General features: G+C 36.7%; 2 protein-coding genes across 3 annotated transcripts; both read right to left on the bottom strand.

Moving 5' to 3' along the window:
- Positions 1-19: 19 nt before the first annotated feature.
- LOC110446241 (toll-like receptor 4) lies at positions 20-7,578 on the bottom strand. Its single transcript, XM_021491283.1, has 2 exons — positions 6,783-7,578; positions 20-4,317 (listed from the first exon to the last, which is right to left on the bottom strand). Exon 2 carries the CDS (start codon positions 4,233-4,235, stop codon positions 2,175-2,177), a length of 2,061 nt encoding a protein of 686 aa, XP_021346958.1. The 5' UTR covers positions 4,236-4,317; positions 6,783-7,578; the 3' UTR covers positions 20-2,174.
- Positions 7,579-7,725: 147 nt separating this feature from the next.
- On the bottom strand, positions 7,726-16,682 carry LOC110446240 (toll-like receptor 13). Of its 2 annotated transcripts, none has more exons than XM_021491281.1 (2): positions 16,594-16,682; positions 7,726-11,756 (listed from the first exon to the last, which is right to left on the bottom strand). In XM_021491281.1, exon 2 carries the CDS (start codon positions 11,657-11,659, stop codon positions 9,590-9,592), a length of 2,070 nt encoding a protein of 689 aa, XP_021346956.1. In that variant the 5' UTR covers positions 11,660-11,756; positions 16,594-16,682; the 3' UTR covers positions 7,726-9,589. The 2 variants fall into 2 exon arrangements, with proteins under 2 accessions (XP_021346956.1, XP_021346957.1); XM_021491282.1 differs by having other exon boundaries at positions 16,598-16,682.

Below are 16,682 nucleotides of genomic sequence, written 5' to 3'. Positions count from 1 at the left end.
TATTTTACAAAACCATGCCCACCCTATGACCTAACAATGGTTGAGTAGCTACATCAATGATGTTTACCTATGTATTCAAGTGTCTCCCTACAGCGTCCCTGGTCTAGAATGAACTCCTAGCAACACTAACGGGAAATGTAGAAAGAGATACAGTATGAGAAAAGTGACTATCTTGCTAGCAGATCAGTGCTATCGGTTTGTTTGTTTGTTTTGGGTTTAACGTCCTTGCAACAGCCCAGGTCATACAAGGACGAGTGCTTAGGGGGCCACCGCCAGACTGAGAAAGCTGGATCATGATTACGTAGAGGTCGGTTATTTTCTGATATTGATTTGATGTTACTAGTTTAAGAAATAGCAGGTCCTTATTCAATTCATAACGTCACTTTTATTTTAATGTCTCAATGCTTTCTGCCAAATGCTGCACTTTCTTTCGTAGAATTTGCATAGTTCTATTATACTTAAAACATGATTAAGCACCTATTAAAACATCCCTATTTATCAATTACGGATATAGTTAAATATGTGGTTTAACGGGCCGGAAAAGTTATATTGACCTCGACTTCGTCTCGGTTAATATCACTTTTTCAGGATCAAATAACAACAAATTCACCTCAGCAAGTCCGTAATTGATAAATAAGGGTATACCCCAAACGAGAGCAACACGTACTAAAGAGAGGTAAAAGTGATAACGGGCGAAAAAAATATTTTACAGACAGATAAATATAAACAAATGTAAATATACCTAAAAAAGATAATAGAAGACATACATCACAAATATTAAATACATTACAATAAAAAACATCAGATTTATAAAAAAGTGATTTTTATTTATTTGTTAATATTTCATACTTAATGTATGTATATAGGTATATGTACATACCAACAATACTGTTGAAAGAAAAGCTGAATAAATCTCAAATAGAGACACCAGACATCTGTTAATTAATTTGAAATCTGGTCACTACCTAGAACCTGGTTATATCACATTTTGTCGGGGACAACCCAATGATTCCCGTTCTAATATTTTCGAAATATGAAAAAAAGTTTCCTGTCCTTAAGTACATAAACATAATGAAAAAAATGCAAAAAAAAATAAAAATACGTGCAAATAAGATAAAGTTAAAAAAACTGATTCTTTGTAACAAGGGGATGTAATGTTTAAAGTTTATTGACAGTAATTAAGCTCACGTTGCGATCGGAATCAAGCAGCAAATAAACATTTAAAAAAAGTCTTGACTATGTTTGTCGGTTTTGCAAATAACCATAATATAAATAATATTTCCACATTTCCAAAAAGCACCTGGTAAGACTGATAGGCTATCAAAACCGATCAACCTTTTGATAATTGTTAGGATCCGTAATTAAGTTGAAATTAAATTGCATTGTTAATATATTAGATAAATGCACATAATATACATAATACAAGGATTCGAAAACAAACACATGCTACTTATGTATACGTCCGTCTTCTAACATTCATTCAGTACATTTAGCGATAGGACTACAATGACTGTTGATACATTATTAATTAAAGAAATAAAGGCGAGGGGAGCAGAGGAGTTTGAATAAAAGAGTTTGCTAAAAGTAGCAAATAAAACCAAAAGTTTATTTATGAAGGGAAGACTTATTGGGATATAATATGGTAACACCATGGAACTGTACAAGTTGAATACATTTTCAAAAAGGCTCTACGCTGAATATAACATTAAAGCATACAATAACAGTAGAACACAAAGTTTCAAAATATTCTTGAATAACAGATATACTGTTGGACGCAGTCAAAATATACTCATTATATTGAATTGGCATGTCAGGACTACCATATAGTAGTATGGTAACAAAAATGAATATAGTCGAGAGTAAGGCGTCGAAAACAGTGTATTCTTAATTGTTGGTAGTTTAGACATTAGAGGAGGAAGTGTTTGGTAGTTACAGGTACACATAGGACTTTGATTTTAGTTTCTTGCATACATAATGATGAATTTGGCCAGAACTAGTTTTGCAGTATTAGTAAAAGGATGAAACAATATGACTCTCTGCATCCAAGCTGACATTCTATTCAGTGAACTTCGTAATATAAAATACAAATTCCGAAAAGTATAACCCACTCTTAAATGTTCAAGTCCATTATTATGAGCTGAAAGCCCAACTGGTGTGCAAGAAATACGAGTCCATCACTGGAGAGCATCGAGAAGTTTCCGAAAGAATACTGGGCGATCACTCCTCTCGCTTCCCCACTCTATATAGGCGACGGCGTGGAGAAGGTTCCGAATGGTATTATCGACGGGTCGGTGTCTAATGTCCTCCAGCATTATGATAACAACAGAGGATGCTCCCTCCGCTAGTATCCTGTTGTAGGCGGTCGTTGCCTCGAATAGGCACCACTCACTGTCCGCAAAGTCTTCAGAGAAAACCAATATCACTTTTCGGCTCACCTTCATATTGTTAACAATGTTGTCGGCAATGAAATTACCTGGAAGGAAATCCCTCTCGTCGAGGCAAAGACGCAGCTTCCTCTGTTTCTCGAGGAAGGGTAGTAGATGGTTTATAACCCAGACTCTATTGTCCACGTGGTGAGCGACGAATGCGTCATACACAAATTCTTCGCCGTCTGGAAGACGGTCGTACGGTTGCAGAGAGCGAACGAGTAGCATTCTGTGTTTGATATGATAACGTCCTTTGTAAACAATGAAAGCTATTAGCAGGAGCACACCTGCTAAACAGCCTAACCCGATCCCTATCACCAACAGCGCGCTTACAGCGGGTTGACATTCATATTGGTCAGGCTCATATTGGACAACGGTTTTTTCCTTCCATTCGTGAGGGTATAAACATATATACAACTCTGGATAATTTTTAGAAAGTTTATTCCTGTTGTCGTTTAACCAATCCTTAAACCATAACAGTTTACACGTGCATTCGAATGGATTACTTGTAGCGGAAAAATATTCTAAATTATCCCAGATATGCTGAGGAAATGAGTTTTGGTCAAACACTGCAATTTGGTTTTCCGAGAGAATGATTTTTTTCAAAGGTTTAGTCATGAAAATTTCGGGATTCCATCCTTTTATGTAATTATCAAACAATTCAAGAATTGTCAAATTCTCCATTGTTGATAGAAAGGAAATGTCCCATATAATTCCACGCTTGATTTTAAAATCTTTCATTTTGACTAAATGCGAAAACATATCTGTTAGATTATCGGATATGTTTTTGAACACAACATTTGTGAAATGTAGCGTATGCAAATTCGGGCACTGCTTGAACATGTTGACATGTTTTGGCCGTAGGATAAGCTGTTCACTAGTGGTAAGACGGAGTTCCAGCAATGTTGATGCGTTGAAGGCGAGCGGATCAATATCGATTCTACCGCTTACATACCTGAAGAGGATTTTGTTGATTCGTGGAAGCCGGGAGAAGACGTTGTCAGGTATTTGGATGATGTGATAGTTATTGTTTAAAATTAAGGTCTGCAACTTCGAAAGACAGTGTCCTTCTGAATTGAAAACGGAAATGTCAGAAAGGAAATTCCAGGAAAGATCCAACTCAACCAGTCTGTTTTTAGGAACCGATCCGTTCACACAGAAACGGAGACCTGTGGACTCTATTTTGTTTTTTGCCAAATTCAATTTTTCGATTTGATTCAATGCAGGAAACGTTTGTAGGCTATTGTTTGTTAAGTCGAGAATATTTAAAGAAGGAAATCCGTTTGAAAACAAAGTCGCATGGAGGTTTTCGATCATATTTCCACGGAGACTGAGCATATTAACGTGTTTGAAAGGAATGAACACGACGTCAAGCTTGTTTCCAATCCCCGCATCGTCCAGGTTTAAATGGGTAACGTTTATATTTACCAATGCTTGAGAGAGTTCCATGAAAGGGAGTTTCCAATTTCCACTCATATTTAAGTGTTTTAACCGTTGAAAATCCAGAAATGAGTCATTGGAAATATGCATTACTTTACAGTACCCAAGCTTTATCGTTGTAATATCAAGCGTTTTAACCTTCTCAAATATATTTCTTGTAACTGTAGTCAAGGTGTTTTGAGAAAGAATGATTTGTGTAATGTTGCTGCGCAGGACCGGGACTTTTGTTATGTTCCGGTTGCTACAATCTGCAGTGACGTTTAAGCAATCACACGGAAAACACACATGTTCCTGTGCGGTTTGTTTGACGAGCAATGCATCAGCAGACAAAATAATTACCGTAAACGTTACAAATGTGTGGAAACTCATAATCGACGTTTTGATCTTTTGCCGGTCACCAAAGGTATCGATGGCAGGGTCTTGTTTTGACAGTTTGCTTGAAATGTATCCACTGAAAAAACATTGAAGACAACATTTTACTAATATCACTTTTTTTTATTATAACAATCTGTTAAGCTATTTGCTAATCTATTACAAAACACACAAAAGAAACTATACCCAAACCATTTGATAAAGCTTGTTAGGGTCATATCTACTATACTATTTCACTTGGAATAAGTAAAGCATTGTATGGTGGAATTTCAAATTCGTGAAGTAGGTCACTGTGACCGGTGTTTTTGCCTTTGACCTGAACGTTTGAAAAAGTTCGTTTGGGGCTTGAGCTTTGTATCGTTTTATATTGTTTACATCCTATCAACAGCTGGATTCATTTAAGGACGTGCCTCTATGTGTGTTGTGTAAGCGTGTATGTGGGTAAGTGTGCCGGAAACAGGGCATGTTGGTGTACTTGCCTGTTTTTGATAGCTCGGGTCTGATGCGGACTGTACTGCTATCTCACTGAAATACCATGCCAAATGCACCCAGCACATCATTCCGCCCGGTCATATTATACTGACAACGTGTTAACCAGTGTTTGTCATTACCCTTAATTGCTGAACGGTTAATAGGGTCTATTTTGGATCTTTATATTTCTCTGTACTTCTAATTACCTATTTTTTCTTAGGCATGCAGCAGAGTACAGTAGAAATGATCTGATCCTTAAAAAAAAGGGCATGTCTCAGATAAACATGGATAGTGGATTCAACCTGCACAACACACGTACATATACATAAATTCATAAACTACATTTTGTTTAGAAGACTGAACTTGTTTTCAAAAACTGTTTTCTCTAGATTTGGAACTTGTGAAAGCCATGGTTACCACATCAAAAAACACCAAAAAAATGCAAAAACAAAATTTGATCCCCGCAAGTTGTACTTGTTTTCTTAAAACCTGTCTGAAATTAAATATCGCCTACTTGGTAACAGAAATACTCTCGTTTTAGCATAGGTTATTCCGGTGGATTTTTCACAATATTTACACATGTGCTGAGTACAAAAATAGACCACATGAAAAGGCATTTAGAATTTGTTGTGTAGACACAAATTTGTAAAAAAACAAAACTGTAGTCTAAAACCAAATTCGATTTTGTTTTGAAATTATAAAGCCCACACAGTCCATTTTATCATGGATATGCCAATTTTAGTGCTTATTTTGTGTTTAAAATTGGCATATACATGAAATATTAGATGGGTTGTTCATTGTATAATAATATCACCATGGCCACCGTGCGCGACTGTACACTCCTTCCTTATACTTCTCTTTCATTTCCCCAAAATTCAATTTTAAACCTTTTGAATGTCTGGAAAAATGACACAATGAACAATACGATGTATCCTTTACAAATTCTGCTCTCAAACTACCAACGAAGGGAGGTTTTCTGAAAAATGAAAACTTTTACATAAACAACTAACTCAGTCCGACGATTTTCTTCCCCGGTATTATGGTGGTGCTTAACTTGGCCCAATGAAGTTTATTTTTTAATGGGAGATCTGGTTCTCCGGAATATATGTATGTTAAATATACAATAAGGATGAAATTTTTCCGAGCGAATACACATTTTTTCCCAAATTTTCATCGTACAGATTTCCATTAAAAGTATCTGCTCCTGAATTCAACGGGAAAAAAACATATCGTTCCCTGACCCCGGTACGAAGTTCTTTTCTATGTTCCCGTACAATATCATTGCTCTCTCTCTCTCTCTCTCTCTCTCTCTCTCTCTCTCTCTCTGGTTCCTTATACTGTCCCCTCAATTGGCACCTAAACAAAAAAAAACTTTTCCAAACACTCATAAAGAATGCACTGATACCCAATATTAGTTGCATTTCAAATGCCCATCCACTTTTAGGACTGAAAATTCTCCCTTCACTTAATACAGTACGAAATCCCAAACCTCTGACACCGACATATATGTGGGCCACAAATAACTTTCACTTCCCTACTAATATCAGCACAGAATCCACTTCCATACCCTAGTATTCATAACCCCCACTATTAAACCTGTATCATAAATGGTATCAGCGATTTAAAGAATATCGCACAGTCTATGGAGTACAAAATATATGAATCAGCAAATCCTGTTACAATACTCCCAGACGTATTCACAGGGTATTCGCCTATCTGTCACGTATACACAAATGATTGTCGCAAGGTAAAACCTCGGTATCTATTTATGGGTCAAATTCAACTTTCTTGTTAGTGGGTATAAAATATGATTTTGAAATTGAACTTTCAGGACTGAAAATTCTCTCTTTTCTTACTACAGTACGAAATCCCAAATCTTTGACACTTACATTTATGTGGGCCACAAATAACTTTCACTTCCCCACTTATCTCCATCTAAAATCCACCTACATACCCTAGTATTCATAATCCCCTCCATTAAACATGTACCAGAAATGGTATCAGCGATTTAAAGTATATCACATATATGTATTACAGAATATATAAATCATCAAATCCTGTTACAATACTCACAGACGTGTTCACATGGTATTCGTCTATATGTCCCGTATGCACATATGCATGTCGCAAGGAAAAACCGAACTTCCTGGTTCAGGCAACCGTTCCATTTCGCAGGGAAGACAACCCCCACACATACCCTACACTTAGTAATCAAATAATGAATATCCATTGTATATATATACTGATGAAATGCTGTATAAGTGTACATGCAATCTTAATCGTTACATTTTAAACATAATATACAGGTGTATTCTTTTTTCATTCCCCGACCTGCAAGGGTGAAAAAATATAATAGAGGAAATAAGCAAACAATGATCAAAACCATACATTGCAAAACGGTTTTGAAACAATGTTTGAGTTGAAAAAAATAAGTGAAAACAACAGTGTTCTGTGTGTGTAAGAGAGCAACTACACTAGATCGAAATCAATTCAGAGGCACTCTTACTAATATAATTACTTTTTCAACGATAGATCTCTGGCCCACTCGCGCTTTAGTTATATTGAAAACGCAATGAAGGGGAGGTTTCTGTATGTAGGGGCGGGGGTGGGGGTGGGGGGTTGGACTACAGTAGAACTGTCTAACATACCACATTGCAATCGGACGGGGATTATTACTGGATAAAAATGTCACTCTTAACTTTTTCTATAATAGGTCTCTACGGTAAGATTATACTATGAGTTCCAGTTAGGTTCGTTTGAGTTTGACCCGAGGTTCAGTCATGTATATATATATATATAAGTGTTGCGTATAAGAAAACAAACAACTCAACTTAGTATATTTAATACAGGATACCAGTTTGTATTTCCCCCCCCCCCCCCCCAGATGTTTACATATCACAAACATATATAATTATTTTACAAAGCCATGCCCCCTCTAGGACTAACCAAGTGTTGAGTAGCTACATCAAAGGACGAGTGTTAAGGGGACCACCGCCAGGATGAAAGATAGTAAATAATAAAAAAAGTGATCTGAAGTGTTGTAATGTGAGCAGCAGATCAATATTAGACTCTTTCATATCCCCCTTAAACAGTGATTTTAATAATCGTCTAGAACAAAGTAGTCATTGATAGCAAAAGGAAGCAGGTCGTTCTCACGCGTATGAATACAATTCACACGAAACCAGCCAATCAACGTAGCGAAAGAGTTCAATTCGCGTGTGCCATAAAGAAAATTTATATACTGAATTTACTTCATTGAATGTTTTTGTAATCACATGATACAAATAAGTTATATTTGACGACAACCTTTTCCCCCAACATCCTCGTTAGTTGGATCAGGTTCACACGGTGGTCGAAGGTTTTGTAATTTTGATTCGAAGTTACTATTTTTGGAAACAGCAGGTCCATATTCACTATATGACGTCACTTTAATTGAAAAGTCACAATGCTCTCTGTCAAACGCAACACCTTCTGTACAATTTTCATAGTTCTACTATGCACAAAACACTATTAAGCATCTATTATAGCATCCCAATTTATCAATTACGGTAAAAGTGTAGTTTTGACAGAAATGGAAAAGGGATATTGACTGTTTCGGTCAATATCACTTTTGGACTCTTGCCATATAACAACATATTCACCTCAACAAAAGTTCATAATTGATAAATAGGGGTATACCCCAACGATTACTATAGAGATGTTAAAGTCACAACGAGCGAAACAAATATTTTACAGACACATAAAACATAAACAAATGTAACTTTACCTAAAATAGATACGAAAAACGATATTAAAAGATATACATCACAAATATTGAATATATTACAAGAAAAATATCTACAGATTGATAGAAATGTTTTTTGTTATTTTTATATGTATATAGATATACCCACAAACCAACATTACTGTTAAAAGAAAAGCTTAATTAATCTCAAATAAGGTAACACCCATCTGTTAATTAATTGGAAAGATGGTCACTACATAGAACCAGAAACATTTCTACGGTTTCTGAAGAAGGCGGAGAAGTCAACAATTTGAAGGTCGCTGAAGTTTGATATTGCATACATGAACTCTCTAAAGAATTTTATGTCAACATTCGTACCTGGTTACTTCAGAAGATAGTTCACTTTCAACCAATTTCACACGGTTTGTTCTTTAGCGCTCTCCTTGCAAAGATCATCATTTGTATGAGTACTTACTTGAGAGGAGTCGGGGATATCACATTGATTCCCGTTCTAATATTTTCGAAATATGAAATAGACGTTTCCTGTCCTAAAGTACATGAAATAATGAAATAAAAATAAACCGAATTACGTACAAATGAGATAAAGTTACAAAACCAAATATAATCAACACAAAGAGGCGGTCCGGAAATCTTCTAAAAAAGTCTGATACATTTGGTTTTCGGTCCGGATCAGTGCGGCTTGTTGATAAGTCAGTACCGTGACCTACACTATTGGCGTTCGTCCAGCTGGGGTGTTCTGAACGATTTAAAACCGTAGACTCTACTGACGGAATTTAGCAGCTGATTATCCTGTGATAATAAGAGCGGATTTCGATCAATACATAATCCATTTATCGATATATGTGAGGTATTTGTTGTGTCGTAGTCTACATCTATCTATAAAATTGTCTAAGTCTGGTGTCAGGGTCAGAGGAAATTACCCTCTATTGCTATCGATTGGTGCATTTGGCCACGCCAGATCTAGTTTTGCAGTAGTAGCAGCAGGATGGAACAAGATCACTGTCTGCATCCACGCTGACATTCTATTCTGTAAATTTCGTAAATGCAAATTCTGAACTTTATAACCCACTCTTAAATGTTCAAGTCCGTTTAAATGAGCTGAAATACCAACTGTTGTGTAAGAAATACGAGTACATCACTGGAGGGCATCGAGAAGTTTCCGAAAGAATTCTGGTTGACGATTCCTATCATTTCCCCATTCTATATAGGTGATGGCGAGGAGGAGGTTCCTAATAGTATTATCGACGGGCCGGTGTCTAATGTCCTCAAGCATTATGATAACAACAGAGGATGCTCCCTCCGCTATAATCCTGTTGTAGGCGGTCGTTGCCTCGAAGAGGCACCACTCACTGTCCGCAAAGTCTTCAGAGAAAACCAATATCACTTTCCGGCTCACCTTCATATTGTTAACGATGTTGTCGGCAATAAAATTTCCGGGAAGGAAATCCCTTTCGTGGATACAAAGACGCAGCTTCCTCTGTTTCTCGAGGAAGGGCAGAAGATGGTTTATAACCCAGACTCTATTTTCCACGTGGTGAGCGACGAATGCGTCATACACAAATTCTTCGCCGTCTGGAAGACGGTCGTACGGTTGCAGAGAGCGGACGAGTAGCATTCTGTGTTTGATATGATAACGTCCTTTGTAAACAATGAAAGCTATCAGCAGGAACACACCTGCTAAACAGCCTAACCCGATCCCTATCACAACTAGCGCGCTTACAGCGGGTTGACATTCATATTTTTCCGGTTCAAATTGGGCAATAGTCTTTGTCTTCCATTCGTCAGGGTATAAACACTGGTACAACTCTGGATAATTTGTAGAAAGCTTGTTCCTGTTGTCATCTAACCAATCCTTAAACCATAACAGGTTACACGTGCATACAAATGGATTACTTGAAGCGGAAAAATATTTTAAATTATCCCAGATATGCTGAGGAAATGAGCTTTGGTTAAACACGGCGATTTGGTTTGCGGAGAGAATGATTTCTGTCAAAGGTTTATCACTGAAAATTTCGGGCTTCCACCCTTGTATATAATTACCAAGCATATCAAGTTTTGTCAAATGTTCCATTGTCGATAGAAAAGAAATGTCACGTACAATTCCACGTTTGATTTTAAAATCTTCCATTTTGACTAAACTCGAAAACATTTCGGTAAGATTGTCGTGTATTTTTGGGAAAATAACATTTGTTAAATGTAGTGTATGTAAATTCGGGCATAACTTGAACATGTTGACATGTTTCGGCTGTAAATTCAGCTGTTCACTAGTGGTAAGACGCAGTTCCAATAATGTTGATACGTTGAAGGCGAGCGGATCAATATCGATTTTACTGCTTACATACTTGAGGAGGATTTTGTTGATTCGGGGAAGCCTGGAGAAGACGTTATCGGGAATTTTAAAAATGTGATAGTTATTACTTAAAATTAAGCTCTGCAGACTCAAAAGACAATGCCCTTCTGACTTGAAAGCTGAAATGTTAGACAGGAAGTTCCAGGAGAGATCCAACACACGTAGCCCGTTTGAAAGAACCGATCCGTCCGCACAGAAATGGAGATTTGTCGACTCTATTTTGTTTTCCGTTAAATTCAAGATCTCGATTTGACTCAAATTGGCTGTGAACGGAAACGTTTGTAAGTTATTGTTTGCTAGGTCGAGAATATTAAGAGAAGGAAATCCGTCGGAAAATAACGTAGCATTGAAGTTTTCGATCATATTTCCTCGGAGACTGAGCTTACTAACGTGTTTGAAAGGCATGAACACGACGTCAAGTTTGTTTCTAATCCCCGCATCGTCCAGGCTTAAATGGCTAAGGTTTATATTTACCAACGCGTGAGATAGTTTCATGAAAGGGAGTTTCTGATTTCCACTCATGCTTAAGTGTTTTAATTGTTGAAAATCCAGAAATGCGTCATTGGAAATAGCAGTTACTTTACAGTAATCAAGCTTTATCGTTGTAATATTAAGCGTTTTAACCCTCTCAAATATCTTCCTTGTAACTGTAGTCAAGTTGTTTTGAGAAAGAATGATTTGTGTAATGTTGCTGCGCAAGGCCGGTACTTTTGTTATGTTCCGGTTGCTACAATCTGCAGTGACGTTATAGCAACGGCACGGAGAACACACATGTTCCTGTGCGGTTTGTTTGAAGAAGGATTCATTAACAGACAGAATAAGAACAGTAAACGTTACAAATGTCTGGAAACTCATGATTGCGGGTCGACTTTTGAGCGAATCCACTGCTGTTCTCCAATGGTATCGAGGACACCGCCTTGTTTTGACAACGTGTTTGCTAGCAATGGATTCACTGCAAATAAAAGAAGAGAGCATTGTACTTAATATCATTCCTTAATACTAATAATTGTAACAGTCTGTCTAGCTAAATGATCATCTACTACAAAGATCTAAAAATTAACCAAACATCATTATGGTTAAAACAAATTACAGATATGAAGATATTGGAAAATCCTGAAAATTTAACCAAAAAGAAACACTCTGTTTGCACAAATCTGGTTAATCAATTCATATCACATAATGCTTGATCTGCAACACAGAAATAAGTTATCACCAATTTACCCTAATGATAATATTGAGATTCAAAACATATTCATATCTATTCAAAAACTGTCTTTGAGTCCCGAAAGAACTTAAATACGGAGTGTCTTTGAATAATTAATTCGACTGTCTACCTCCGGAGCACCAGACCTTGATAATTGTTTAAAATAAAACGGAGTTCTTCACTAACACACTATTGTTATATTTATTGTTACCCCTTTGTTCTCAACTTAAACAGGCGTTACATTAGCCCAGTGCAATGGCAGATTAAATTGGGGGAAAGACATGAGCTTTGCAGAATTTTAGTCTACACTTAATCGGCAGAAGGCTGCGAAGTCGCTTGAACCAACCTATTATCTGATTGTAGGCAGAATGATAATACATTATTCAAACCTTGACCTTGACGTGTCAATTTAAACCTGTTCTACTTTACTGTTTGTAAAATTGAGGTTAAGTTCAACATAATTTTTGACAGTTTTTTTTATTGGTGCAATAACCACACGTTTTGATTACTGAGTATTAAGTATGTTTTTATTACATCGTGTATTATATATAAGGAATGTCACTGAAGTACATCTTGTACTTTTGCAAGATTTCTGCTTATCAAATATATAGGCTGAAATCATCTGATAATTTCTACAGCAACAGATAAATGTTTACAGAATTTTAAAACGGGTCTAAAGTTGATTCCTGTAGTATACCACGAGAACATTTCTGTGCCTCTGTCGAATTCTTAGAACGATAGATAGAGGCACATGCGTTCAGGGTTATTATTATTTGATTCTTATCAAAAGAAGTCATTAGGGCCAATAAACGTAGATAACACATGTTAAAGGGAATTACATCAAAAGAACGAAAAAGTAAAGACAAACGTCAACTTCAAACATTGTTTAAGTGGCTATGGTTTAGTTATATCATTTTGAACAGACCAACACTTTTTTGTTAGGTTAGAATTGTAGAGATACTTATTGATTCGAATAGAGATTTTAGATTTGTGATATTATTATAAAATGTTCTCTTGTAAATGGTTCGTGACATGCTCTGCATATTGAGACTGGCCTTCGCTTCTCAATGAATAAGAATGGGTTATGTATGAATCTATAACCATTGGCATAATGAAGAGCAGGCTTGTGTGAGGCGGGGTCATAGGAGATGCAGAATAGGGAAACAACTTAAACGAGCCGATAATAAAAAAGAACAACATTGCTAGAATTAAGAACAGAAACAAGAAATTAAGAACGAGTTCCATTTGTGACTACATACAGCAACAAGTTGCAGAGTATATCAGAAATACTGCAAAAACACCAGCACCTTCAACACCGTTCCCGAAAACTTCAAAAAGTGTGTCCTCTGAGTAAAAGAGATACAAATATTGCTAACATGTTGTTACACCAGAAAACGAGTAGGATCATGAAAGGTAAAACCACCATAAGTAAAGGTATGAAAAGAAATGGATGTGGACGGAACTGCGTGAACTGTAAGCTTTTTACTGAGGATTATGTAAGGGGTCAGGATTCAAACAGAGTGAGGATAGACGATAAGATTACCTGCAGGACCTCGAACATATGGTCTTATCTGTTAAAAATGTGAATATTTAGTAAACATAGGTGAAACATCAAATATGGTGAAAGAAAGAATTCAAGGACACTTCCATCTGATTGGATCTGGAGATACATTTAATTCGGTACCACTACACTTCAACAACATCGGGCACGCTGTAAAGGATATCAAAATTGTAGGAAAAGAAATGGTTAAGAAGTCCGGAGCAATATATAGGCGTGAGAGGGAGAGTTTTTATATTAACAAGTATAGTACTACCAATTAATTGAATAAAAAGGAATAGGAAATTAGTGCGGGAAAATATGACGTCAAAATGACATTTATGACGTCATAAGGTAGCGTCCTTAGTAATGGACATAAACATTGAGGCATTTGATTAAGATGGCTGTGCCATCGAAACGTTGTGACAAAAAAAACCCATATTAACAAAACAACATCGAGTGCGGAATCATGGATGGGGTGAACCAAGTATGTCTTGTACTACGTCATTATAGTGTATCAATATTGATCGTTGCAATATCAGAAAGATCTGCAATCAGCTTGCTTTTGTAATCGTTCTCAAAATACAACATGCACAATTAAGGACCAAAAGGAACCTACATATCAAATTTGAGTTTTTTCTGAGAATTAGCAATAACAAACTTTTACTGTCAAAATCCAAGACGGCTGCCTGTCGGCAATTTTGTTTATTCAATAAGTCTCAAAAGTAAAAATGTTCATTGAAGGACCAGGGGAAACTTACATAACAAATGAGAAAGACCCAACTGGGACGGTGTGAGAAAAAGCGATAACAAACATTCACAGTTAAATTCATAGATTGCTGCCTGTCAGCCATTGTGTTCATCCGATCAGTCTCAGAGGTTAACATGCACAATAGCAGGCCAAGAGGTACCTACGTATAAAATTTGAGAAAGATCCCTGTAGTACTTTCGTAGAATTAGCGATAACAAACATTTACTGTTAAACGCCTGTCAGCCATTTTGTTGATTCACAACTAAGGACCAAAAGGGAACCTTCTTATGAAAAAGAAAAACAAAGAGAAAGATCCCACATGTACTTGATGTGGAAATAGCGATAACAAGAAATGTTTAAGGATGGATCACGGACGAAGGGTGCTTTGAATTGCCCACCATCAGAAGTTGACGCCGGACGGACAACGCCCTTCGGGCAAGATAAGCTAATACACCGTTTACAACTCTAGTTGTTCGTTCAATTATAACAGCTTTCTCCAATAAATCATGTACAGTCAATTAACATCCTGTTTTAACAATGTAAAACCCAACCTGCCTCAACCTAAACACATACCGTCTGTATCGTAAAAATCTTATACATCGGAGTCATCGCTTGACAAAGGGACCAGTCAGGCTGGAAACGTTCCGACATGTTTAATACATACACGGTATGTTTATAAAGTAAAACTTTTATATCATGTACAATTCTCCTCCAGTGAACTTCCTTGTCAAATTAACCATGTACACTACCGTTTGCATTGACCCAACTAACACATTCCCTATCAATAAACTATACCCCTTCGACTCAACCACTGTCCAACAATTATCCTGCAAATACGCCATGTACAGCACTCCCTGTACACAATGTTGTACCATGTTTTTCAATCAGAGAACCCTTGTAAGGAATCTTCACTAATAATATAATAGATCGGTCACCGAAAGAATTTGCATTCTGAATACATCATACATATCTGATAAGTGAGTAGGACAACAAAACAAGCTATGACACTTTCAAATACAAAAAAACCCGATAGTCGTTCCTATGTCGTGAACTAGTTCTCGTGTTTTATGTATATTTGTTTAAACTATTTTACTCTCCGGTTACCAGGCTAACATCAGTACATAAATAGCACCTACCTAACACATGGTTCATAATAATGCAGGGGTGTGAATAGCTTTATATGTAATATAACGAGGCCAATTCGTGGGCTCGTGTATTTAGCTGCCGTATTCAGATTTTAGCATTCAATAACATATCTGCAATTTAACCTAATGTAGGTTAATGTGCTAAAGTAGAGCAGCCCGCAGAGATGAAGTTGTAATACCGCGACTGTGCATAGACCATGCTTACGTCACACATAAGTACATTGTACCTAAGGAAGACCATTTTATATAAGAAGACCAACCTTATGCATATTATCATCACTTTACCGTCAAAACATGTTATGATTTCATGCGTTGATTTCAAACAAATACGTGACAGATCCTATAATATACCGTCTATATTAAAGTTTATTTGATACAGTGTTTATGCGGTCAATATATGCTTATTCACACTCAATCTCTCTTTCTAATGAAATACATATATTTCACCTTTTGTGTTTTGTTTTGTTTTGTGTATTTCTATTTTTATTGTCGTTTTGCCCTAAACGACATGCAATGTCAATGCGCCGTAAAACATACAAAAACAAAAGGCCCAGAGGGCCGGTATCTCTCACCTGTATATTTATGCCCAGCAATGTTATATATGGCTATGGATTCCGTATCCCAACCATTTCAGAGTAATGGCCCAGAAATTTAGTCCATAGGGGCCCACAAGAGTCAATATGAATATGTCTTTTGATAAGTCGCCTCTAATGATCATGCAGTAGTAAAAAAAATGTTCACTGATTATCAGCACGAAGTTCTCTTCTTTGTTCACTATCACGGGTCTCTCTCTAATCCCTTTAATACATTATCATGTCCCCTTTATAGGCGCCCATACATAATCTTCTTTACCTGGAACCCATACAGAATCCAAATAATATAACACCCCCACTTGCTGCAATTCCAAACCCTCTCCTTAGTGTTGTTAAAAGTCTCTCCACTCACCACAGTACACAATCCCAAACTCCTGACACTTCAAAAGTAATTCCCCCCTTACCATTGACATCTACCCAGGATACACATTCAGACCCTAGTAGTAAACCCCATGAAAAAACCTGAATCACTAATAGTATCGGCGATATATAGAATATTACACAATATATGTTATACAAAATACACAAATGAATCGGCAAATCTAGTAACAGTACTTACATACGCTTTCACAAGTTGTATTCGCCAATCTGTCCCATATATACAAATGTTTAGTCGCAAGGAAAAACCTCGTTATTCATTTTGGGATC

Source organism: Mizuhopecten yessoensis, unplaced genomic scaffold (genome assembly GCF_002113885.1).
Source record: "Mizuhopecten yessoensis strain PY_sf001 unplaced genomic scaffold, ASM211388v2 scaffold2663, whole genome shotgun sequence".
NCBI lineage: Eukaryota > Metazoa > Mollusca > Bivalvia > Pectinida > Pectinidae > Mizuhopecten > Mizuhopecten yessoensis.
Note: the sequence above shows the minus strand (reverse complement) of the source record. Positions and strands in the feature narration are given on the sequence as shown.

Excerpts from the sequence above, each read along its gene's own strand:
- LOC110446240 (XM_021491281.1), bottom strand. The coding sequence starts at position 11,659 with ATGAGTTTCCAGACATTTGTAACGTTTACTGTTCTTATTCTGTCTGTT.
- LOC110446241 (XM_021491283.1), bottom strand. The coding sequence starts at position 4,235 with ATGAGTTTCCACACATTTGTAACGTTTACGGTAATTATTTTGTCTGCT.